Source organism: Anabrus simplex, chromosome 1, assembly GCF_040414725.1.
Source record: "Anabrus simplex isolate iqAnaSimp1 chromosome 1, ASM4041472v1, whole genome shotgun sequence".
NCBI lineage: Eukaryota > Metazoa > Arthropoda > Insecta > Orthoptera > Tettigoniidae > Anabrus > Anabrus simplex.
The window spans coordinates 1,361,265,809-1,361,293,380 of record NC_090265.1 but is presented as its reverse complement, the minus strand read 5'-3'; the positions used below and the strand labels follow the sequence as shown (position 1 = coordinate 1,361,293,380).

At 37.9% G+C, this 27,572-nt stretch overlaps 1 protein-coding gene across 1 annotated transcript in view; it reads right to left on the bottom strand.

Moving 5' to 3' along the window:
- The window catches only part of LOC136859048 (ras-specific guanine nucleotide-releasing factor 2), a 1,472,247-nt gene that overhangs the window by 329,539 nt on the left and 1,115,136 nt on the right, over nt 1–27,572 (bottom strand). Inside the window, exon 19 of the mRNA XM_068225766.1 lies at nt 5,568–5,713. Within this exon, the coding sequence (XP_068081867.1) occupies nt 5,568–5,713 (146 nt within the window). The remainder of the gene's footprint in view (nt 1–5,567; nt 5,714–27,572) is intronic.

Here is a 27,572-nt window from a genome sequence, read left to right as displayed (position 1 = left end):
TTTCTCTGAAAATATCTTCATTTGTGAATGAGAAGCTTCTTGTTTCCCTATGTGTCTCTACCTCTCTGTTTCGGTTTCCAACTCCTGACCATCTTCTACTGAATCTCTGAATTCCCTACTAAATAGGTTTGCTTTCTCAGTGTCTGTTAGTGTTCACCCCCTTCTCCCACCGTTGTAGGAATTTGGATTCCTTTTCCTTTTTGATTCCTGATATATGAATACAGCTTTCTCCATTTCCCTTTGTGGTCATTACCCTCTTGAAGTATGTCATACATATAATTCTCTTTTGCTTCCTTTTTCGCTCTATTCAGTTCCCTCATTAGCTGTTTTCTAGTTTCTTTACTCTCCCTACCCTCTTTGATTTTCCTGTTTACTATTCTACATTTTTTTTTAAATTTTCTTATTTCCCTTGTATAATAAACAGGGTCTGAGGTCATTTTACCCTTCTTAACAGGTACAAGTATCTTCTCTCCTTCCCAAATGATTCCTTTAAATTTAGCCCAAAGTGTATCCACATTACCCCTTTCACTTATCCAACAACTGAATTGTGATTTAAGGTAAGTCCCACATTCATCAACTTTAGTTTTTCTGTACAATTTCTTATCTTGTGTGACCCTTTTATTAAGCCTTTTTGGTACCAGTCCTACAGCCATTATTACAGCCTTATGGTCTCCTATTCCTTCAATTACCTCAGTTTTATCAATAATTTCCCATGGTTTAACCAAGAATACATCTAGTAAGTTATTGAGACAAGTCAGTTCTTGTACTACTTGTGTATATCCTCCCTTCGAAGTTAACTTATTTGCCAGTTTCTGTTCATGGGCTTCACTTGCAGCTCCATTCCATTCAACTTCAGGCAAGTTCAGATCTCCCCTAATTATTACCATATCCTTATTATTGTTTATATGAGTATGATCTATTATTTTCTCAAATATTTCCATGTCTCTTTCCTCTCTTCCAGGCCTATATGTTCCTATAATTCTCACCTCCTTCATATTATCACACACAGTTTTATCCCTAATATTTCATCCCTTTCATCGGTAAACCATTCATGTGAACAATAAAATACCCTCCTGGAAATACTTCTCTATTACCCACCCCTTCTCTCAACCATGATTCCACTCCTATCACCACATCATTCTCATAAGATTCTATCAATGTACCGAATTTTAATTGTTTATTTACTACACTCTGACAGTTTACCAAGAGCAATCTCAGACCCCCTTCCTCCCTAAAACTTGACTGTTGCAATTGGGTAACTTGAAATTCCTTACTTTCCTGAGTTTCATTTTCTAGTTGACTGAGCTAGCTTGAAGTACAACTGGCTCTTTCTACTAGTTTTCCTGGTCAGTATTATAACTCAAGGGAGTTGCCTTTTTAACAGTACAAATCTTATGATTAATAAAATCTAGAACAATATTTGCAATCTTTCATTTACCTGATTTGTTTAGATGAAGGCCATGCTTTGTGTAACAGTATCTCTTGAAACTGCAGCATTCAGTTACCTGATTCTACTGAATTCCCCATTGGAGTTACTACCTTACTTTGATTACATTCATATTAACCCTAAGGTGACGTTACAATATATATGAAGAGTAAGCCCAGTAATGATTTGCCAGGATGTCTGAACACTGTACATACCTGTGGCACCAGGTCACCTTATCTTGATATGCCATGGTGTAGGAAAGAAAAAAAAAGTCATATGGTGCTAAGTATAACCCTTTATAATTAATTAGGTCAACAATTCAGTCAGTTCCCACTGAACATTTTCAAATGACATCTTAATAAATGGTTGTTGGTAGATCCATGGTACTCCATTGCAGAGTGCATTGAAGAGGACTGGAGCAGTTTACACTAACTTTAAGCTGCAGTATTGGAGGCATGTACATAGTTCTTGACCTTTCAAGCAGCATGCACATGTTTGATTTCGCAAGCATCAGTCACCAGTCTGAATCTCAGCTGTTATTATTTTGAGACAGTTATCATTGCAACACCACATTTTCACACCTAAAAGTTATTTTAAGTATGAGTCGGCTCAGTGGGTTGGGATGCATTTGTTCAGCAATTTTCTGGTGAAGTGCCACTTTCAGGAGCACAGATCAATGTAATTGTAAATAAATTTGAAACCACTGGCTCAGTGCTCAATAAAAAACATGCGTGCACATGAACAGTTTTAATGGAGGAAAAGCTAGATTACATTGGTGTGAAACTTGAATGGTCACTGAATGAATCACTCACAAAATTAGCACAAGTAGGGGTTTTGGTTTCTTCTTCACACAGAACTACATAGCTGTTACACATCAAACCATACAGGTTTACATGGACCCATTGTTTAAAACCTGCTGATCCAGCCACAAGAGTGAGATATTGTGAGTGGTATTTTGCATCACTGAATGATCGTTTATTCAAACCACAGCTTGTGTTATTTTCGCAAGAGGCCTGGTTTCATCTTAATGGTCGTTTGAACAGTCATAACTCTCACTATTGATGTGCAGAAAATCCTAATGGTGTTTATGAAGTCCCTCATTATGATAGGAAGTTTGGTGTTTGGTGTGCTGTTAGTGCAAGATGAATAATTGGGCCTATCTTCTTTGAGACGACAGTAAATGCAGACGTACCAAGATGACATTTTGACGCCATTCTTCCATGAATTAACAGAAAAAGAAAAATTTGCTTGTGTGGTTTCAACAAGATTCAGCCTCCATTTATACAGCAGAAGATTCCTTTCTTACAATCTCGGAAGTGTTTGCAGACAGAGAGATCAGTGTTGGTTTCTTTCCCCCTCATTCTCCATATTTAATAGTGTGTGATTTTTACTTGTAGGGTAAACTGAAATATAAAGTGTACTGAACAAATCCTCACACATTGGAGGAACTGAAAGAAAACATTACAAATGAAATCAGAAACATTACAGTGGCAGAAGTCACTCACATCAGCCAGAATGTGGTTACCAGATACAATGCCTGTATAACTCAGGAAAGATGACTCTTCCAGTATCTCTTATAAGGTAAGATTTCGTATAAGACTGTATATGTGCTTAAAGCAGGGTGGCCGTGCATGATGTAAGTTTGGCTGAAGCAACTGCCATAGCGCAGAGTACAAACACTGTGCATTCGGTCTTAGTTTATATGAGAGACTCTATATAACTGGACTCATCGACGATATCTTTTACATTTAAAAAAAAAATCTAATTTCATTCAAATAGCCACCATGCAGTGAACTGGATGAGAGTCCTTTGCCAGATGTTACCAGGATTCAAATCCGAGCTGGACTGGCTAAGAGCGTGAATGGACAACAGAATTACTGCACTGCCAATGGACTATTTTTTTTTACAATATTATAATTAATTTGTTGTTACTCACATAATTGTGTATGTTAATATTTTATGATAACGGCTACTGCACTTTTGTTTAATGCCAAATAAATGACTCAATGGTTCAACAGAAATATGGAAAAATAATATTCAAAATTGTTGATAATACTTGACAATGGTTACTTATTTTTTGTTTTCTAATTTCAGAGGTAGGTTCAAATATAGGGTGCGTACAAAGTCTGTATCCTGATTAACAGAACAATCAAAAAAATATGGGCCAAACAGATATATTTGTTGTCATTCAGCCCAGATCATAACAAGAGGTGGGTTTTGCATGATTTCTTGAAAAAAAAAAAAAAAATGTGGATTTTCTTTTCCCCAGAAGTAAACAATGCGACTATGGGAGCTGCGATAAATTGCACATTCCTCAGTGAACATGACTTCTGCCTTCTCAGCCATTGTTTGGAATTATTGCAGCATTCGAACCTCTCTCCAAATCATCATCTGATAATTCATTGACACTCAATGGGGTGCCAACACCTCATTTTCAGATCCACTTTGATGTGTTTCCTCATGGTTGATTCCAGTATCCTCCTCAACTTTGATGCAAACGTCCCTCAATCATATAATCAATTGTATCAGCCATTCTTTCAATATCTTGGCACTAATTGCTGTCAACAATCAAAATCTATACCAACGGGTATCTGACAATAGAAATAAATATTTTCCTTGCAAGTTACTTTGTTGCACCGACACAGATAGGTCTTATGGCGACGATTGGACAGGAAATGGCTAGGAGTGGGAAGGAAGCGGCCATGGCCTTAATTAAAGTACAGCCCCAGCATTTGCCTGGTGTGAAAATGGGAAACTGGCCGCACTTAAGCGACTGCAGCTATCGAGCTCGGTAGAAATAAATAAATAATGAATAGGGGTTTATGAACTTCATGGGCATTCTGAGAATAACCTCATATTGCCATAAGAGAGTAAAGTGATTTGTAATATTGACAAGTAACATAGCCTATAATTCTTAATTTGTATGTATCACCTGCTTGGAAGATATTTTAGCTAATTCTAATCAGATCTAAATATCAATCTTTTGGAAGAAAGTAATGGAAAGGAACATATCAATGTTGAATCAAGTCATAGTATATGGAAAAACACATACTGTAATAGGATAAACATGACCAGTCAGTATTGGAAGAGAGACTAATAGAAAAGGAGCCAAGGACAAAATGAAAATATGAAAGGACAAAGACAGTCTCCATATCTTCATACAATGCTGTCTTCAAACAAACTGGCTCTCTCCTCATCAGTTCCAATTCTTCTACATCCATTTCTTCTAAGCTTGTTTCTGGAGGATTTATGAAGAAAGTTCATTGCAAAAATGTTAGTGAGTGAATCCTGAATTTTTACAATCACATTAATTTCATATTAAGTGTTAGGTCATGTAATGTACACTGAATATGTATGTACTACATAAACGATTAGTACAGAGCTAAATGGCATGGTCACCGACATATATTCAGTGTATACTATGCTACCTAATACCTGGAAATATTCAATATGAAGATATTATTTAGTGATTTTATAACAAGAAACAACTGCAGTATAAGCAGTGACTGTTTATTAATGTCATATGCTGTAAGTTAACAGTTCTTGTAGTTGAAAGTTCATATTATAGTAATCCTTCAAAATTTGGTGGTTGATTTGATGATGTTTAATTTAAGCAAGAGGAGAATCAGTCCTAGAAACCTTGCTTAAATGGAAGTAAATAACATTATCCAATTTTTTTCAGGATGAGTGAGAATCTGATTCATACAAAGTTCAATCCTTTGCACTAAAATATTCACAAGAAATTGTGAGTCAAATACCTGGCATACATAATTTCTGCTACACAAATCAAGCTTCTGAGAGTCAAATCACATATAAATTTCTTGGTCATCATTCTCTTACATTAAGAAACCGTTTGATTTGGTGTAGTAGTATTACCCACATCCACTCTGTACAAATACTTTTACCTAATGCTGCTTGATTCAGAAGTGTATCCTTCTTTCCAGTAGTAACTCTAAAATATATTTCCTAGATTGTAGACCAATATTTTCTCATTTGTTTCAGAAGGAGCTGAATGTTATATGGAGAGGAATAGCAGCAGCAGATAGCAGCAGGAGCTTCAGCAATAGAAGGTAATTGCCAGCTCAATAAGAGAAAGAGAAGCTGTTCTAGGATGTCATTACTGTTGGTATATTTCTCTTACCTTCGCTGAGACTGTCGGAAGGAAGTTATTACCACTCCAGCTTTGCTTGAATTCTGAGGTGAATCATGCTGAAAACTTGTTCTTTGTGATACACTTCCTCCGGTCCCTTCTAAATCTTGTATAGATCGTCGACCAGCATAATAATTCTGTAAATAAAATAAGTCATTAACCCATTAGTTCCATGCCTATTTACAGTGGGTATGCTAAGAATTCCACCTGCTTTATGACCAAATTTCAAGACTGAACAAGATTAACCATAATTCTACAAATACTATATCCAGATACAGTAGAGTTTCGCTCAACCGACCTTCGTTTATCTGACACTCCGTGTTATCCGACCCTGGTAGTCTTAATTTGAACTTTAGGTGGATGCAATTCTGGGACACAAGGTGTGGCACTGGCAGTCATGCGGTAGGATTGTTCAATGTAGTATTGGTTGGGTGCGGATGTTATAGTTTTCATATCCTCTGTGAGTATGGTGAGTAAACGTAAGAAAGTGATTGTTTCTGTGGAAGACAAGTAGAGTGGGTTAAAGAGATTGGACAAAGGGGAAACTCTGCAAAAAATGGCTTCAGATTATGCTGTTGGACATGTTACAGTGGGAGACTGGAAACATACGAGGGAATAAATTGAAAAGTGGTGCTATACCAGAGCAACAAATGATGCACTGAAAATTAGAAAAAACCAATGAAAAATGTGAGTACGAAAAAGTAAGTGAAGCACTATTTCTTTGGTTCACTAAAAACCAGGAAAAGGGCTTGTCAATATCTGGCCCCATTCTGCAAGAAATGTCGGTGTATATCCAGAAGGTGTTTAATAAAGGGACCCTGATTTTACTGCCAGTGCTGGGTGACTTGATCGGTGGAAAAAACGGTACGGCATTGGGCAGCTTAATATCTGTGGAGAAAAACTGTCAGCTAAATCCAATGAGGTTGTGAAATTTAAAAGACAATTTCAAGAATAATTCTTGCTGAAGGATTATCCGGTGATCAGATTTTTAATTGTGATGAGACTGGGCTGAATTTCAAGATGCTGACATCAAAACTCTTGCAGCACAAGCCAAGACATCTGCACCTGGCTACAGGCATAGTAAGAAAAGAGTGCTGCATCTACTGTACAATTCAATTAATAAGTCAATAAATAGAGTCCTGTAAAACATAGTACATAATACAGTATAGCCTTCCTGTTTGTTTTAGTTCATTTTCAAAGTTATTCCGTATTATCCGACATTTTCGGTGATCCGATGTACTCCAGGTCCCGTTTAAGTCGGATAATCGAGACTCTACTGTAATTGATTATTGTCTCATATTGCTCAGAAGGTTTGACTGTATTGACAGCAAATAATACCAACTAAGGTCACATATGGGGAAGAATTTTTTTTTCCCCCTGGGAAATTAGAATGGAGCAGATTATATTTTTCAAGTTCAGACCTACAAAAGTTACCTGAAATATAGTATTCATCTAAGAATGATATCAGAATGTCTTATGATGTGTACTTGCTCATAGTCAGATGTAAAAAGAACTGGGATATTCTGCCTAGTATTTACTGAGTTTTTTAACACTATCTACAAGAAAATCATGTATGTATTTACATTTTTTCAGTCACTACCACTTTTAACACTTGTGGACCCCTGAGGGTGGAGCACCCATTTGCACTTTATGCACTGTAAATGGGATCTCTTTACTGGTCCACCATCTTTTTTGCTACATACGGCATGTCGTTTTAGGTTACGTATCAAAAGTTTTTCCAGTAGCGCTCTGGGAGGACTTAGATCTGTCGGATGTTGTGCTGGAGATAAAGAGTTTCTTTTCTGATATTCATTCATTTTCAAGTTCAAGAATAATGGAATATGTAAATTTTAACCTCGTCATTTTCTTGATAGAGGAGTTTTCCTTCATCTTCATTTCCCATTTCCAGCTTTCCAGGTTGGGTTGTGAATCAAGGACCTCCATCGCTGCCTGTCCCTCCACCACTCTTCTCCTTTTTTAACCCTGACAGTAACATGTCTATAAATATCGCTTTAGTTACACCACACGTCTCGAAGATGTGCCACTCAAAGCCTATTATTTAAAGTTACGTTAAAGTTACCAGACAGAATGACCAAGGAATAGAGGTGGTGGAGGGGATAACTCTCCCCTCCTTTTGAGGTCTAGATGGCATTCATTCGCACAACACGTCAGAAAATCGTATGGTGTAATTGTCAGGGTTAAGTACATCTTCTGGTTTTCCTCGCCTCTTCTGTATGCACTCCCACACTGAATCTGTCCACTTCTTTCGGGGTCTTCCTCGTGGTCTCTTTCCTGTTAACTTCTCTGAATAAGCTTTTTCTGGCACTCTCTCTTCTCCCATTCTCATCATATGCCCATACCTCTTTAGCTTTGTTGTTTCTATACTGTCTTGAAGTTTCAAGATTCCTGTCCGTTTCCTTATCTCTTCATTTCTAATTCTATCCTTTCTGGTCTTGCCCTCAATACCTCTTAGGAATTTCATCTCTGCTGCCTGTATTCTACTCTCCTCTCATTTTGTTGTAGTCCACGATTCATAATATGTTAAATATAATAATTTCTTACATTTCTTCAGGACATCTTAGTTCCACAAAATACCCCTTACACTCTGGTAGAAGCTGTTTGCTTGTTGTATTCTTTTTTCTAATTTCCTCAGTAATCTTTCCATCTTCTGTGATCACACTTCCCAAGTACTTGAAACTTTTAACTACTTCCAGAATTTTACCATTCACTTTTATCTTTCCTCTTCCTTCCTTCCTTCCTTCCTTCCTTCCCATTGTTATCACTATTGTTTTACTTTACTCTGTGCTTACTTTCATCCTAAATTTTTCTATCTCTTGATTCCATACATCTACTTGTTTCTGCACTTCTGTTTCATCCTCACCCCTTATCACTATATCATCTGCAAACAACATAGCTTTAATTGCCCGTCTTCCTTATCTCTGATTAATGTTCTTATGAATTTTATCCATGACTATGATGAATAGTATGGGGGATAGTACACTTCCCTGTTGGAGACAGTTTCAACTTCAAACTATTTTGTTTTTCCTATACTAGTCTTCACACTACTAACACAATTTTTGTACATAGCTTTTATCAATTTCACTTCCACTGTCTTAACTTGTTTTTTTCCTTAATGTGTCCCATACCAAATGTCTGGGCACACTGTCATAAGCCTTTTCAATGTCAATAAATGTCATCACTATGTCTTTTCCAAACTCCCATCTTTTCTCCATCATATGTCTTAATGTAAAGGTCAGGTCAAACGTTGACTTGTCTTTCCTAAAACCACAATGTTGTTCTTCCATTTCTCCTTCTAGCTTCCTCCTCGGTCTTCTTTCCAATACTCTCTAAAATATCTTAGCTATATGGGCAATAAGGGTGATCCCTCTGTAGTTATTGCATTCCTTTTTATCAGCTTTTTTAAATATTGGGATAATTAAACCCTTTCCCCACTCTTCTTGGATCTTTTTCTTCCTCCAGATTATTATAAACAATCTATGCAGCCACTGTATCCCTACTGATCCTGCTGCTTTTACCATTTCCGTAGTTACCTCATCCACTCCTGCTGTTTTAAAGCTCTTAATCTTTTGTATGGTTTCCTCTATTTCTAACATCGATATCTCCTTTCATTGTTCTTCTTATTTCCCCCATTGTTTCTTCTTGTTCCTTCTCATCTATCAGTTCACTGTATTTAATATTTAGCAATTCTGAGAAGTATTCTTCCCATCTTTTTTGTCTGTCATTTCTTTGCAACAATATCTACCCTGTTTCAGTTTTTACAAATTTTGTATCTTCCCTATTTCGTAAACTATTCTTCACCAAACCATGCAAAACCTTTTTACTTCCCTTTATATCCTCCCGTAAGTTTTCTGTGTAACTTTCCCAGCTCTTCTGTTTCTCTTCTTGTACTATTTCTTACATACCTTTTTGGCTTCTTTATATTTCTGCCAATTCTCTGCACTATTGCTGCCTATCCACTTCCTCCAAGCCATCTGTTTCTCTTTAACTGCTTCCTTTAACCTGCTGTTCCACCAAGGGGTCTCCTTTTCCTTTTTCCTCGCTGATAGTCTTCCCAAGGAGTTTTCCTTATAGATGATATATGCATTCAGCACCATTCTCCCAAAAATTGAAAAGACAACCTTCTTCCAAAACTTGAGTGTCCAGCGCTCATCTAGGTAAGTGTATAGCATCATATGCAAACATACACTAAGCTCAAGCACTGATAAAACCCAAACAAGCAAACATAGTGACAATCTCCATGCAATAATAAAAATTCTGTGCCTTGATTATCCTGCAACAACCAGTTTTTCCACCCATCAACAAAGCAATACTCAGTAATTACTGTTTATTAAGGCACTAGCGAAAAGAGCGCAATAACACTCCCAGCAATCTTAACAGGAGTCAGGAGGAACATAATTGCACTCCTCGGCATTCTAAAGGTTAATAGTTGCAAACAATGCTCATGATGACTGTACACAAATTAATTTTTTTTGTCATTGAGAGGTTAGAGTATTTTAGAAACCACATTTTTCAGAGTTGTCTACAGAGTTTTACATAACTTGACATTATACGAGTAGTTAGTCAATTTGTAACCATAATGTTTTGTTGTTTTGGGTAAGATGATAAATTAAAAATAATGAAGCTCTGTAAAATGGAAATTAATAATAATAATAATAATAATAATAATAATAATAATAATAATAATAATAATAATAATAATAATAATAATAATGATAATGATAATGATGATGATGATAATAATAATATTATTATTAATAATAATAATAATAATAATAATTCTGTAGTTAATAACAAACTAAAGCAACAATGCTGATGTCCGCCTCCACAGTGTAACGGTTAGTGCTATTAGCTGCCATTCTCAGGAGCCCAGGTTTGATTCCCAGTATTGTCAGAGATTTAAGAATTGCAGGAAGGCTGGTATGTGGTTAAAATTGGAAATGCAGCTCACATCCTTTGAGGGTGTGCCTCAAAAGAGCTGCACCATAACAGGAAGAGGATACAAATTTACTTTTTCCTTAACAGTGCTGACGGAGATAAGTAGAGGGAATCATCATCATCATCATCATCATCATCCATTTCCCTCTTCTGCCTCCCACTGGATTGGGATGTTAATGCCACCTTTCCATCTTCCTCTATGTCCAGTCACCACTGTCCTTTCTTAACTGTGTTCCACTCCAAGTTCATATAATTATACCGTTCTTGATTGTTTCTGTAATGTTGGGCATAAGGCATTAATGAGCTATTGTCTGTTATTGTCATTTATTGCGTACTACACATAACCCAACATCCACAAAACTAAACATACTACACATAACCACAATATTCAGATATTTGCTGTCACTGATATCTCAATACCAAGAGGTCATACAAAGAGGTGACATAACACTACATCTCTCTTTTCTTTTTGACCCATTAGCGCCATGTGTTGCTATAAGGCAACGATTTTCATGCCTTTCTCTTTTAGAACTGTTGTCAACAAGAAAGAATCTGGAAGATTGTAGTGTCATCCAACACTTAGAGATGAGTTTGGAGAATCAAGTAATCACGTTTACTTAATTTTAAAATCTATTGTTGTGGCACAAGGAGTGGCAGACTGTTGGTTATTTTCAGATTCCCGCAAAATGGCTGCTGACTTTGTGTAAGAAGGATATAAAATTTATAAATGAAGTTGTTTGATTAGATTCTGTTTAGAATAGTGCTGTGCACACTTCATTATATATGTTGTCAGTATTTGAAATAGTACGGGCGCATAATGCCGTTGCAGTGCTTGTTGAATCATTAGCGTTACCATATGGCAACACTAGGTGTTTATACTCAGTAGAATTGCTGCAGTTGTCAGATCATGTTACTTTATCCTAATTCATACATCTTTGTTGTAAGAAGGAATTTTCCCTTTTAGAAGCATTGGATATGCTAATGTCTGAAGATATCGATGGTGATATTTTTGTGCAACTGCCCGATGTAAGTGTACTTACAGACAGGGGCTCCTGGTGATGAAGATAATGGCTGGCTTATTGATAATCTCAGCTCTCGACAGTTACGTGCCAGTACTGAAATGAAGCTTGTAAATAATGAAAGAATTGGGATTACTTATGAAATTGCCCTTTTTTTTTCTACTGATGCAAGGTTTGCTTCAATTCCCAAAACTGAAAAAGAGTGGATAACTGGTAGAGAAAAGACTAAATCAAATTACAAACCAAGATTGACCGAAGGGGCTGATTTTGAGATAGGGCGAGTTTGACATTTCTGTAGCCTTATTATAGCAAGTGCAAAACCATAACTGTTGTTGATATTTTTGTATTGTTTGATCAAACATTTATTTCAAGAGACCAAAAAGTATGGACAGTTTTTAAATTGTACAGACCCACAAATAACTTCTGATGAAATTTATTGCTTCATCACCATACTTTTCATTTCTGGATAAAATAAGTTGCCCTCCAAGTGTTCTTATTGGGACATGCAGGATGATATGGAGACAGTAAAAGACTGCCATTATCTCTGTGCCTAATGTGCAAGTATTGAGGGTGGGCTTTTATCTGCCTCTGAAACTACTGACTACTGTAGTTACTCTTACATATGTAACTACATCCAAAATTCTTTGGTTCTTCATTTTCTTATTTTCAATTTTATTCTATTGTTCCAGTGACTGTTTTTTTCTGACAGGCAGAAAGCTATACATATGTCTCCCTGAACTGCAAACAAATTTTTTTTTGTTTGTACAATAATTCTATGTTTTAGCTGTGATGTGAATAAAAACAGATATTCCATATTTTTACAATAAAATCAGCTAAATTTTTCAACATTGTTATAGTACGACAAACAAAAACCACTTTGTAACCTAAATTATTCTTCCATAACTCATTGTTAAAAAAAACAGGTAGTGCAGGAGTCTAGCGTTGCCATATGGCAATATCAAATATCTTATGACCAGGGCCCAGATGCTGATGACATGTCATCTTTTAAATGGTTCACTACAGACCTTGCTAACTTATATACAAATCCTGCTCACGCCCCCCATATTACAGAAATGCATATTTATTAAGCCATTTTTTCATCATTTTTCTAAGTATTTAATTTTTAGGTTATTTTCTTACTTTTGCATCATTATTATGTCATTTTATGGAATTTATTAGAATTTTTATACATTTTGAGTCATTTTCTCACATTCTTAGTGGTTTATGATGCATTTTTTGCGTATGGTACTGGATATTAATGGAACTGAAAGTGAGGATGAATACAAAGGCATCAGAATCTTCACAACTTTGTTCAACCCTTATTTCTTGCAATATCCACATTCCAGGAGACACACCTGTGCTTGCAGCTAATCTGGAAGCAATGTTGAAATTGAGGAGGTAGGAAGACAGACAACAGTAGGCCCAGTAATGCCAGTCTGGTTAAGTACCTCAGTGCAGCCATACATGTGCTAAGTGGATTTGAGTTATCGGCTGCATTTGTTGTTTGAGTGTCTTTAAAATGCCTAAGTTAAAGCCATTTCAAACAAATAATTTTGGAATTCGGCAAGGATATTTTTACCACCGATGGTGAAATTCTTTTCTGCAAAATATGTGAAGTGAAAGTGGCAGGAGATAGGAGATTTACCGTTCAGCAACATATCGGTCAAGAGAAGCACATACGTGGAGTCCAAAATAGTAGCAAATGAACAGTTTCTCAACTGTTACTCTCACAGTCATCCTCCGATGGTGGTACTTCCTATCTGTTTTGTAAAGACTTGTGTAAAGCTTTGGTTTCTTTGAACATTCCACCCTGGAAATCGAACAATTGAAATTTGTTAGAAATGTATACAGGCTGCGTAATTCCGGATGAGTTTACTCTGAGAAAGAACTATGTCCCAATGCTATGACGACACGATAAGGAATATGAGAGAAGAAGTCTGCAGAAACAAAATATTTGTTTCAATCAATGAAACCAGTGGTGTAGAGGGCCATTACACTGCCAATGTTATCATGGGTACGTTAGAAGTAGATAGGCCTGGAAAAATATTTTTGCTCACGAACAAATTTTTGGAATCTGTGAACCATTCTACAGTATGTCACCTTTTTGATAAATTGATGGGACTACTATGGGCTGAGGGTGTATGGTATGATGATGTTCTGTTCTTTGCGACTAATGCAGTGCCTTACATAGTTAAAGCTGCAAATGCAATCAAAGCATTTTACTCAAAAATGGTACGTGTAACCTGCCTAGCTCATGCTTTTCACAGAGTGGCCGAAGAAGTCAGATCAAATTTCCTTACTAAGAAGGTATTTACTAAGGCTCCATCACGCAGGGAACTTTTCAGATCCCAAGCATCCGACATTCCATCACCACCTCAGCCTAGCATCACACAGTGCAATACGTGGACGCCTGTATTTACTATTGTGACCACTTTCAGACAGTGAAACAAGTAATAGATTCTTTCGACGTACAAGATGCCAAGGCCATTCAGATGGCTCAAGAATTTTTTTCGGATATGCAAATGGAGGAAAAACTAGCTTGCTGAGCCACCATCAATAGCGCCACCTACAAACTATTGTTTCTTTTTCCATTCTGACACATCACGATTATAATCTCCATGTCCATTGTTTTCGCTGTATTCATCTGTGATTTACGTATGTAATAAGTAGTGTCATTCTAATATAAACTATGCTGACTTAATTACTTTCTGAAACGTTGTGCCTTTTCAACAGGTTGTTGGCCCAGAATGTGTGTTTGGAAAGTGATTAAATGTGTAGTGATAAAATACACTGAAATGTAGACTCATGGAAATATTGTTGACGAGGTTGAGTTAAATATTTAGCCAAGCGTCTTCTGTGAAGAAATAGTGTGTGAAGATGAAGACTTCAAGTATGGTGCGCATCAAGATATTGTCAAAGGACAACTTTGACATGTGGAAAATTCACAGGAAGGCTGTGTTAGTAAAAAATCGTACATGGGCATATGTACCTGGGACTAAGGTTAATCCTGAACCGGTCAGCAAGAACACAGCCGTTATTACAGAATGGGAAGATTGTGACAGTGAAGCTATGTCAGATATCATCTTGGTGATTCAACCCTCAGAAATGAAACAGGTAGAAGATTGTGTCACTTCGCACGAACTGTGGTTAAAACTAGTAGATTTACCAATCGAAGGGGCCAGTGCAGAAAGCAACATTATTAAAGAAGATCGTGCTTCAGAGAATGAGTGGAGATGGGAATTACGTGATCATTTGCGGAGATTTTTTGACACCATGGACAAGCTGTATGGTATGGATGTGGCAATCAACAACGATTTGTTATCCATATTACTTCTGTATAACTTGCCAGTCAGTTTTGAATACTTTCGGTGCGCGATAGAATTCCACGACGAACTTCCAAAGCCCAAGGTATTACGCACAAAAATTGCTGGAGAAAGTGACGTGAGGAGCAGTGATTGAAACAACATGATGCAAAACTGTATGACTGTTGAACGAAAATTAAACAACAAGAATTATAGAAAGCCCACAAGCAAGATTGATAAAGGCAAAAAAAGGAGGATCCACACCTCTTCGTTGTTACCGTTGAAAAAATATAGGTCATAAGGCAAAGGAATGCAAATCCACTAAAACTGATTGTGGCAATGCTCAGAAGGCCGAAGGAAGCACCTCGCTATATATTACATCAGAACTGAACTCGTGCAAGTTCGTGACGAACCGCGATGCAGATAAAGTGTGGTGCCTCAACAGTGGCTGCACATTTTTCACAATAGAATCCGGTGTCTCTCACAATTTAAAGTTAGCGAACAGTGTCGCGATGAAGATAAGTGCCAAAGGTGTTACGGCAATGTCAATGTGCGTTGACAGTCATGATAAAAGTTTCAACTTATGCGATACATTATATGTACTATAACAGGAACGCCCATACTTAAGCTTCATTGGAGAGCATGGGTTGATGCCGGGACATATATGGTCCATGCTAGGAACCACAGAGAGAAGAATATTTGAATAAGATCTTTTGAAATATTACTCTTTGCTTATTTACAGATTTTACAGATGTGAAGGATGGATTTGAGAAAGTTCAAACAGTTGTTGGAAGTCACGTTGTCTCTCGGCATCAGTGATATCCTGCGTTGCCGGACTCCTTCCCAGTCAGCATGGATCTCCTCTCAGCATCATGGCACCACATTATCCCATGGTGGTTGACAGGTCTTGAAGTGCCGATGAGGATCAGGATCGAACCCGAGAGTCTGACACCTAATGATCGATTGTGTGCAATGTGGAATTATTGATTTAGCATTTAATTCCACTTCTGTCCCATGAAAGAAGTGTATAGGCATTGCACAGAATGTCAATGAGATCTGGTTTGACACTTCTTTACTCCACTGCACATTTTTCAAATTAGTACCTTCACTGAATATTACTACTCAACACAGTTCATAAAATTTACAACTTCCACAGCCCATAATGAAAGAAGAAGATTAACACAGTTTAACATAAGTTAAATGAAATGCTTGTCGTTCAATGCACTTGTCAACGTAACTCAAGTTAATAGAATATCACAGTTCATAATGAAAGAAGAAGATAGACACAGTTCAACATAAATGAAATGATTGTCGTTCGATGCACTGTTTTGTGCACCAATCCTACTTAGCGAACACAGTTCAAAAACTTGAGTCTATTCTGTCACTAAGGCACAGTCTCATGAAAATAAATTCTCTTATTAAATCACAGCATTTACAAAATAAATTAAGTCATTAAGGCACAGTCTTATGAACCTAAAAGTCATGATTATAATGTGATCAGCATAGTTCAAAGGAAATAAATAAATGATGCAGTCTTTAGAAATTATTATGATACAGTTCATTGAGAAAGACTGACATGAGTCAAATTGTCTCATTTGTAACTGAACTATCACTTCCCTGAATGTGTACAATAACACATCAATAAACTATTATGTTACATGTAATAAACCTCATGTTTTATCCGTATTGAAAGTTGTTATAAATTAAAATCCAATGTAAGTATTTATTAATACACCTATTCAATACATTTTATCCACTTATATGCAGTTAAAATACAAAACAATCATTTATTACTTTTGGGACATGTTTTGCCCAATTTAAGGGTATCTTCAGCCTTGAACACAATCTTAAAATAACTAAACTTAACTAAAAAAGAAGCTAAAAAATTAGCCTTGTAACCTGATTATCTAAAATATGTTATATATATTGTCAAATGGATAACATTTGATAAACTCATGATAAAATGTCAAAGGAGCACTATCTACGGTCATTCTAAAATAATGTAGTCTGAGATAAAAACTAGATCATCTTCTTGGATAAAATTTAGTTCTAATAAAATGGTTCAATAAATTGTGTATATTTCTCCAAGGCAGTAGTATGTATGTGCATTATAAATAAGCAATGTCACAAACACAGAGAAAAATGTCTGTCAAAAGACGTGGTCAAGGTCGCAGCTTGTCGTTAAATTTGAAGGTAATTAAACACTCAAAGAGTAATTTGGCATGTGGAAACTGAAGCCGACCATAACAAATATGAAACATCATGCAGGCATAATTTGTGTAGGGCATCCTGAAATCATTTCGGAAAAGGCTAGGAAAGCAACAGATAGGGAATCTGCCACCTGGGTGACTGCCCTAAATGCAGATCAGTATTGATTGATTGATTGATTGATTGATTGATTGATTGATTGAATATGAAAGTTAATAATTTTTACAAATTCTTCAATTTCAATTTTGCTTAGTCCACTATGTTTAGAAAGGTTGTTTTATATGATGTTGATGGTTTCAGTAACTGGGATGTTCAGATACATGTTAGTGATATCAAATATAAATTTTCCAGCTAACTCATTCCTGGCTTCCAGCGTTTCGCTGGTCCAATAATGGACCATTGATATTGGTGTTATAAATTTACTCATTCGGGACAAATATTTCAGGTTCCCTATGGGAATCAACATCTATATCATCTGATGGCCAAGCAAGCATCAATTTTTGGTAATGAGACACTCTCATAGTGCATTGGCACTGCTGGTGGCTCCATGTAGCCTACACAATGGCCTCCACGGTATGCATTAGCCATGCATCTTGGTGAGTGTGCTAAGTACCAACTGATGAGCCCAACTTAGCACACGGGGGCGAAACGCTGGCAACCAGGAATGGGTTAGCTGGAAAATTTATAATGTCCAATAATGGACCATTTATATTGGTATTATAAATTTACTCATTCAGGACAAATATTTCAGGTTCCCTATAGGAATCAACATATATATTTACAATGTAAGGTGGAGTCATATCTTGGGAATCCAGGAAACAATGGAGGCTGAATATATGGCCTTGAGTGAGGTTTCAAAAGAGGCAGTGCACTAACTATGACTAGCAAAGGAGATAGGCATTAACAGCATGTCAACTGTACAGTTATATAACCTCAACATTATTATTAGTATTAGAAGTTAATAAATTTTTGTAAGTTTAAATGTAGGTTTATTAAGGTAGAATTTTGAATTTATGGGAGCTCAGACACTTGCTGGAAATCCTGTTTTCTACTCTCAGACTAAACACATCGATGTGCAACATCATGTTATACGAGAAGTTTTTTAATCTGGGGACATTCATCTTGAATACTTGTCAACTGAGAAGATGCCTGCAGAAATAGTAACCAAGAGGCTACCGAAGGATAAGCACTGTAAGTGCTTAGAATGTCTGGGTGTCAGAAGACTGAAATGTTGAAGCTGGTTCAGCCTTTGAGAGGAGGTTTTGAGAATATATATATATATATGACTCTGGCTGAGCCACCAACAAGTAGCACCATCTACAGACTACGGTTTCTTTTCCCATTCTGACACATCACGATTATTAATCTCAATGACTATTGTTTTCACTGTATCCATCTGTGATTTACATATGTAATAAATAGTGTCATTCTAATATAAACCGTGCTGACCTTATTACTTTCCAAAACATCGTGACTTTTCAACATTTCAGTTCCTTGTCGTCAATTATTACACTTCATCAAGAGAGAGGCGTGGCTCTAGAAAAAAATGATCACTTTAGTTAGAACAGCCACAAACGAATTAAAATGCATTCATGGCGATTCTGGTGTGGCAGTGTAAGATGAACTGAAGCGTGTTCTTGACAAGAACTCAGTTTTAATGTTTTGTGCTCCATCTCTTGGAGTTTGGTGGGTGAAGATTTCAGCATTATTGGCATTGAAGAAGAACTTACTTCTAGTGATTTAGTGTGCTTCAAGTATGCTTCAATAGCATCCATAGATGAAGAAAGGAGCTTTTGAAAGTACAAAAACATGCTGGTTGACAATCGTTGTTCTTTTTCCTGTGAGAATCTATGAATGGTCACAGTCATCTACTGTAATGCAGAGTGAGGTAAGCCTGTATAGCCTGTCATGTATTTTAAGTGCATATTTTTCATATTACAGTAGAGTCTCAATTATCCAACCTAAATGGGAGCTGGAGTACGTCGGATCACCAGAAATGTCAGATAATACAGAATAACTTTGAAAATGAATAAAACAAACAGGAAGGCTCTACAGTATTGCTAAAAGAATGACATGTTTTACAGTACTCTATTTATTGAATTATAATTCTATTGAACAGTACATCCAGTATTGAATGAAAACATCTGTAATGTCTTATGAAAAGAAACTTGTCAACAATAACTGCATGCCTGCTGATTCAAGTTTTCTTGCTGCAAGATTCCGCCATCGACGAAAAATTAACATCTCCGTTGTGCTTGCTTCCGGATGTTGTTCAATGTAGGTTAATGCCATTTCCAACATACTTAATCCTACGCTGTGAGTCACCGTTTTCTCCTTTTGTTCTGCAATGCCTTCTTCTTCTTCTTCTTCTTCTTCTTCTTCTTCTTCTTCTTCTTCTTCTTCTTCTTCTTCTTCTTCTTCTTCTTCTTCTTCTTCTTCTTCTTCTTCTTCAGCATTCACAAAATCAATAATATTACAGTCAGTTAGTTCAAACAGCTAATCTTGTGCACACCACTTACTCACATCTTAAGCCGTATCCTCACAGCCAAGAATGAAATTCAGTAAGGGAACAATGTTTTCCATGTCTTCTTGTACCACCTCCTTTTGATGTTCAGCCTCACTCAACAATATGTTCCAAGACTTTGCTAATGTCATTGTTTCAACTTCTTTCCAAGACTGCGCTATCCAGTATGCCACGTCTTTCATGCCGATTCGTTTTAACTTTTCTATCATATCGTTACCATTGTTCATTTCCTATATCAGGGATGATGGGAGTTTCCGCCGATATTTCCTCTTCAGTATTTCCAGCGCACCTTGGTCCATTGGCTGGCATAATGACGTCATGTTAGGAGGGAGGAACATGACTTTGATGACACCACTTCTAAGTTACTCTTCATTTGGGTGTGATGGAGCATTGTCTAGTAGAAGAAAAGCTTTTCTAGGGAGATTGTTTGAAGCTAGAAATTTTTTTCATGTAGAATAAACTATGTACAAAATACAGTCTTTAGGTGTGTCAGCAGACATTCAGGCAGCCTTCTGATTCATATAATGGACTGGAAGAGCATTGACAGAAATGTTTTTAAATGCCCTAGGCTTCTAAACTTTACCAATCATAAGCAACTTTGCTTTTAAGTTCCCAGTAACATTACTACAGGCAAGAACAGTAACTCTTTCCTTACTACGATTGTAGCCAGGTGCAGACGTCTCGGCTTGGGCTGCGAGAGTTTTTGATGGCAGCAGCCCATTCTTATCACAATTAAAAATCTGATTACTGGTTAATCCTTCAGCAAGAATTATTTCTTGAAAGTACTTATTAAATTTCACAACCTTATCGGATTTAGCTGACAGTTTTTCTCCACAGATATTAAGCAGCCTAATGCTGTACCGTTATTTCCATCGACTGAGCCACCCAGCACTAGCAGTAAAATTAGGGTCACCTTCATTAAACGCATTTTGGAAATACACTGCCTTGTCTTGCAGAATGGGGCCAGGTATTAGCAGGCCCTTTTCCAGATTTTCAGTGAATGAAAGAAATAGTGCTTCACTTATATTTTCATACCAACATTTTTCATTTTTTAAAAATAATTTTCAGTGCATCACTTTTTGCTCTGGTAGAGCACCACTTTTCAATTTCTTCCTTTTTTTTTTTTTTTTTTTTTTTCAGTCTCTCACTGTAACACGTCCAACACCATAATCTGAAGCCACTTTTTCAAGAGTTTCTCCTTTGTCCAGTCTCTTTAATGCTATCAACTTGTCTTCCATAGAAACAATAACTTTCTTCCGTTTACTCGCCATACTCACATCATCATCATCATCCTAAACCATCTCCAGTTTCCCGGGTGTGGTATATGAGCCTCCTCCATCTCATCCTGTCCTTGTACCATTCTTCCTCCACCAACTTGTCCCAATCATGACCTCTCAGCATTACATCGCTCTTAACTAAATCTATCCATTTCCTTCGTGGCCTTCCCACGGGTCGTCTTCCTTCTACCTTTCTGTCAAATTCCTTCCTTGCAGTTCTGTTTACTGGCATCCTCTTCATGTGACCAAACCACTTCAGTCTTGATATCTGAATCTTATTTAGGAGAGAATTGTCTATTCCTACTTATTCTCTAATTTTCTCATTCCTAATCTTGTCTTTCCTGGTTTTCTGGATCATAGTGCGTAGGAATTTCATTTCAGCTGCCTGAAGTTTGGAATTATCTCTATTGGTCAGTGTTGTGGTTTCGAGACTGTATGTAAGAATTGGTGTATAATAGGACTTGTACAATGTCATTTTTGTTTTCATGGGTATTTGCTCATCCCACAGCAGGTGTCTTACCTGGTGGTAAAATTGTGCTGCCTTATTGATTCGATTGTTCACCTCATGTTTTGCTAGGTTGTCATTTGATATAACGCTACCCAAGTATTTGAAAACTGGAACGCTGTCCAGTTGAGCTTCATTTAACATGACTATTGGTTCTGCTCCTTCCCCATACACTTTCATCACCACCGTCTTGGTCTTGCTGATGTTTAAACCATATTTCTTAAACTCCTCATTCCAGCTTTGTATTCTCTCTCCCAATTCATCTTCTGAGTCACTCCAGATCGCAACATCATCTGCAAATGTGAAGGCTTTGATATCTCCGTGTTCTTTCCTTTTAATAGATTTCATTACTACATCCATTACAATAATAAATAGAAGTGGTGACAATGAGCTGCCCTGCTGCACTCCTCTCTTTGTTTCAAACCAGTCCGACAAACCACATCATACTTGAATACAGCTTCTGTTCCCACTATACAACATTTTCACTTTGTCTATGAGGCTGTCTCACACTTGAAGTTCTTTCATGCATTGCCAAATTCTTTCCCTTGGTACACTATCATATCCTTTCTCAATGTCCAAAAATATTAGGAATAAAGGCTTGTTCTTCTCCCAGTATTTTTCCATTAGCATCCTAATTGCAAATATAAGGTCTATAGTTGACCTTCCTGGTCTGAAACCATGCTGCTCTTCTTCCAAAATTGGTTCAACAATATCTCTGATTCTGGTCTCTATTATTTTTCCAATATTTTCAGGACATGAGACAGAGGATATGAAAACTATAATATTCGCACCCAACCAATACAACACTGAACAATGACTGAAGACTCGCTGTACCCACCCTTGAGAAAAAAAAGCCGGTCCTACCACCAGCAGTCAGGTCAGTGCTTGCCCTACGGTCACACCCTCCACACCGGGTGCCCCAGAATTTAGTCTCCACCAAAGTTCTAATTAAGTCTACCAGTGTCGGATAACACAGAATGCTGGATAAGCATTGTGTGGCTGTTGGTCACACAATATTGTGAAGACTGTTTCCCGCGCTCCCATATAAACATGTGCATGCTGCGCTGAGGCACTCAGTCTTGGCTTGGCAGCCATTGAGAAGGAAGTTCCCGTTGGATGTTACCGCCAAATGCGAAGTGCGCACAGTTATTAGGTTTTTGAACGCAAAAGGTACTGAACCGATTGAAATCCATTGACAATTGATGGAAGTGTATGGCGAGTCATGCATGGATGTAAAAGATGTTCGTAAGTGGTGTAGAGAGTTTGCAGCCGGTCGGACTGAAATTCACGACGAACAAAGGAGCAGGAGACCATCAATTTCCGCCAAGACAGTCGTGAAGGTTGAGCAAATCATGCGTGAAGATCGGGAGATCACCACACTTTGGTTCCTGAGGTTTCCCGAAGCGCTGCTCACAGAATTTTAATGGAAAAGTTGAAACACTGGAAGGTGTGTGCAAGATTGCTGCCACGCGTGCTGACTGAAGACCACATGCAGCAACCAGGTGACTCTTCCTGCGCATTTCTTCAACGCTGTGCAGCCGAACACGACAACTGTTTGGACTCAATTGTCATGGGTGACAAAACCTGGGTGTTCCACTTTACACCTGAGGCCAAGCAACAATCACGCCTGTGGCGGCATCCCTCTTTGCCAAAGCCGCGGAAATTCAAGCAAACACAGTCTCCCGGTAAAGTCATGGCAACTGTGTTTTGGGATCGAAAAGGGGTATTGTTGGTCAACTTTATGCCCACTGGGACCACAATTAATACTGAGAGGTACTGTGAGACCCTGAAAAAACTCAGACAGGCAATTCAGAACCGGAGAAGAGGAATGTTGAGCAAGGGGATAAAACATTCTCCATGACAACGCTCGCCCGCACATCGCCCAGCAAACCGTTGCTCTCCTGCAATAGTTTCAGTGGAACATCATCATCCACCCACCCTATAGTCCCGACTTGGTGCCCAGTGACTATCATTTGTTCCCAAAGTTAAAAAAATATTTGGCTGGAAAGCGATTCAGCACCGACAACGAGGTAAAAGATGAGGTTCACAACTTCCTGAACAGCATGGTGGTGAGCTGGTATGACATGGGCATACAAAAACTGTCACAGTGTCTAGAAAAATGCATCAGACAAAATGGTGATAATGTAGAAAAATAGCTAAATGTTCAAGCTGTAAAATTATGTAAACCATTGCAGAAATAAACAGGTCTATGTATTTATAAAAAATAGGAGACCTTGTTTTTGGGATTACCTTCTTAGTTTATTTTGGTTTCAAACATGTGGGTAAACACAATAAATAAGTTAATCTCAGAAAAGAAATTCTGGCTCTGATGGGTTAATAAATAGATTATATAAATCAATAGAATCAATACAATCAGTAGAATACAGTCAATACAATCAGTACAATCAAATAGAATACATATGTTCAATTAAGTACATTGTCTTGAAACATGACCGGCGATCTTCAAACTTTAGCACTCGTTCTCATGATAGACACCTCCTGCTTCCCAGGTTCTGGTGTCCCATGTTGGTCTTTGATAGCTGTGGAAAGCTCATCTTCCTCTAACGTATCGAATGCAGCCTTATGACCTAACGTTGCTAATGACACCTGATTGTGCCTCACATGCTCTAGGAATCTTCTGTTCCATCTAACAAAGATTCCCTTTTGAGTTTGGGTCATGTATGAATGGGGGAAACACCAATTTCCTAGTGACAGTTTCATTTCAGCGCATATCCCAAATCCTGACCTTGTCTCTACCTTGGAGAGATGGAAGTGTTTGCTCCCCATTTCTTCGATCAGAATATTGTTTGTTCTGCAGTTTTATTTTGAAGTCATTCTTTCAAAATAGGTTAAACTTCTGAAGAGATACTTGTTGGTATGTCATTGCCCATGGTAAAGTGGATCGCACCTTTCTACAATACACTTGCAGGAGGGTATCTGGGGCTCGATACTTCACATGTAAACCCATGTATGTGTATGTTGGGTATTCATCCCGAAGGCTGGTTGGATCCTCAACAGGTTCACCATTAGCTGTCATAGATGGCCTAGGTGTCACTGAAGAGGCGTACTAGGGAAATGAGAAGTGAGGTAGTTTCCCGTTGCTTTCCTCACTGAGCCAGAAGCTGCTATTGCACATCAGTCTGTCAAGCCCACTGAAATGCATGCACCAACCGTGAGTGACATTTTCACACCATTCATAGCAGGGACTGGCTGCATAAGGAATGGCATTACTAGCGTCACTCGTACCTCAGCCACTTTCATATTGTCAAAGCCAAGGAGAAGACAGAGACAGGTCAATGAAAGTAACAATTTTATTGTAGCCCATACCAGAAGACATAGTGCACTGTAAACACTACATCTTGCCAGCAAAGGCCTATGTAAACCCATACTATACAGCAAATCTCTTCAAATCTTCAGATACAAAATCTGAATGGAGAACTAGAGGCTTCCCATGATGCTTAAAAACATTTTTCAATTGCACTATAACCACCTGGGATTCCAAACAGTCTACATATACCAGCTCCAGGAAACACGAGTAGTAATCTTGAATGAACAGGTACCATTTGCTATTGTGTTTCAATAAGTCCACTGAGACTTGCAGCCACAGGTGTTGTGGCATTTCTCCAGTCATTAGGGGGTTTGGCAGGGGTCTCCTGCTCATTTCCAAACATGCTCTGCAGTTGGCTTCAATACGCTCTATGTCCTTTGAGCATCCGGCCACCACACTGACTCCTTGTCTCGTCTTTGGCATTTAGCCAGTCCCTGGTGTCCACAATGTAGCCTTTCATTAGCAAGCCTCTCACAACATTCAGCTCTAATCTGTGCTTCCAGAACACTGACAATTTTTCCCATTTAACATATAGAATAGTTCTGACAATTTCTTTGCTTTCAGTGTCATCTTCTTGTGCTTGTTTTATTTCTTTTATTTCTTGGAGTTTAGAGTCAGAGCACGGCAATGCTTGGACAATGCTACCTGCAAACATTTGTTCATAATTGTCTCCACCTTCTGAAATGTGACCCACATCCAAGGGACTGCAGGACAGACAGTCAGGAACAGTGATTAATTTGCCTGGCATGTATTTAACAACATAATCAAAATTCAACAGACACATTCTGAGTCTCTGTATCCATACAAGAATGCTACTTAGTAGTTTGCTTCTCAATAACTCTACCAGTGATTTGTGATCCATTTTTAATTCAAAGGATGCAACCAACAAATAAGCCTGAAATTTCTCACATGCCTACGTCAAGGTTAAAGCCTCTTTTTTAACTTGGGTGTATCTTTGCTCCATAGTAGTCAGGGATCTTGACACATAGCATACAGGCAACCAATAGTCTTCATTGAACTGTTCCAAAATGGCTCCCAGCCCTATCACGACCGCGTATCATGACACGCCCCTTTCATATCTCAGTGCTGAGTGAACAGACTCGAGCGAGCCTCAAATACATGACCTCCAAGATTGGAGAGATGGGGGTAATGGTGTAAAACCTAAGCAAATGTATAACAATGGCAAGAAGTTACTGTTTTTTGTATATTTAAGTGAGTGATAATTTTATTTGAGTGTAAATTTGAAATATTCAAAGCATATAATTCAGTTAAAGCAAGCCCAGTGTGTGTGTCCAATATTGTGAAATATCTGACAGAATGGCGCCAATGTAAAAAACAAAAACGCAATAGGAAACCTTGACGGTAGTTCAAGAAGCCAGTGGAAGGAAGTGTCACATAGGCCACACGGTGATTTTGATGCATCAGAAATATACTTTGTTCTAGAGTGTTCCATCACCCTCCCCCATTAGTTTAGTGGGAGAAACACGTGAGCCAATCAGACTGAGAGACAACAGAACTTTGTGGTAGTAGGGGATGATATTCAAGAAGACACTGGAAAAATTCTAGAAAGTAGTGAATGAACATATGAGCTGGAGTTTGGGAAGCATGCAGGGAGAACTAGTCCAGCTACCGTGACCTAAGTATCATGGCAGTAAGCCACAGGGAGAGTTTAGGAGAGAATTTGTCCAGCTACTATGAGTTACGTGTAGTGGCAGTGAGCCACAGGGCCAGTGAGCCAGAGGGATGGAGAGAAAGAGAGAACCTCTCCAACTGTTAGAGAGGTCATGAAACAGCAGCGTGCCATGAGAAGGTGCCAAGCTTGACTTTGTGGATCTGCACTTTCCTTCGACTAGACTTCACGACGTCCGAGACGGGTACGGTGTCGAAGCGAGAAGAATCAAGAGAGAAGGCAGAAGAGAGACTTAGAAGGTTCTGAAACATGAGCTAAGTATTCACCAAGATTCACAGACATATTTCAATTGTAAATCAGCTTGTCTAGAGAGAATTCGTCAGGACAGAGATTTGAGAAGAACTCTCTCACATATAAAGTGTTGTATGCAATTGCAAGGAGCAGTTTTTGGTTTAATTGTGTAAAAGTAAGAGTGTGTAAATATTTTTTGAATAATACAGGTGAAGGGAGTTGATGGTACATTGAAATCTTAGCCTTGTTATTGCCTTCATGTAATCTCCTGAAAATCAAACCCAAGTCCCCAGCCTGTCCAGTACTTAGGATCACAACAGCCCATATGATGAAGAATCTGCTGCAACTCTGGTAGGTAAGCCTTTTCTGTATATCCTTAGAGTCAAGGACAATGTAAGAATACCACTGATCTTCTCCTATGCTTCCTGTTGTACATGTGCCCAGGCCCAATGGCGATTGTTCAGAAATATTCTCAAGAAAGTGGTCATTTGGGCAAGATTCAGGATGAATTTCATTGTATAGTTTGCCATTTCAAGATACTGTCATAACTGAGGTACATTACTGAGAGTTTTAAGGTTTTATATTGACAAGAGTTCCTCAAGATCAGGTAGGATATTGCTGCCTTCTAGTATGTGGCCAAGGAATTTTACCTTTCCGACACAAATTTCACATTTATTTGGGTTGAGGGTAATCCTGTATTCACTTAGTCTGCTTAGTACTTTCTCGACGTTCATGGAGTTGAATTGCATCCTCACCCTCCACAAGTATATCATCCACAAAATTAACAACTCCTTGAAGGCCCTGTAATATCTGCTGAATATTTTTTTAAAACTTTTGAACCAGAAGTCATCCCCATGGGCACCCACTTAAAATAAAATCTGTGAAGCAGGGTTATAAATGTTGTGAGTTTATAGCTATTGTGGTCTAAAGCAATCTGCCAGAAGCCATTAAATGCA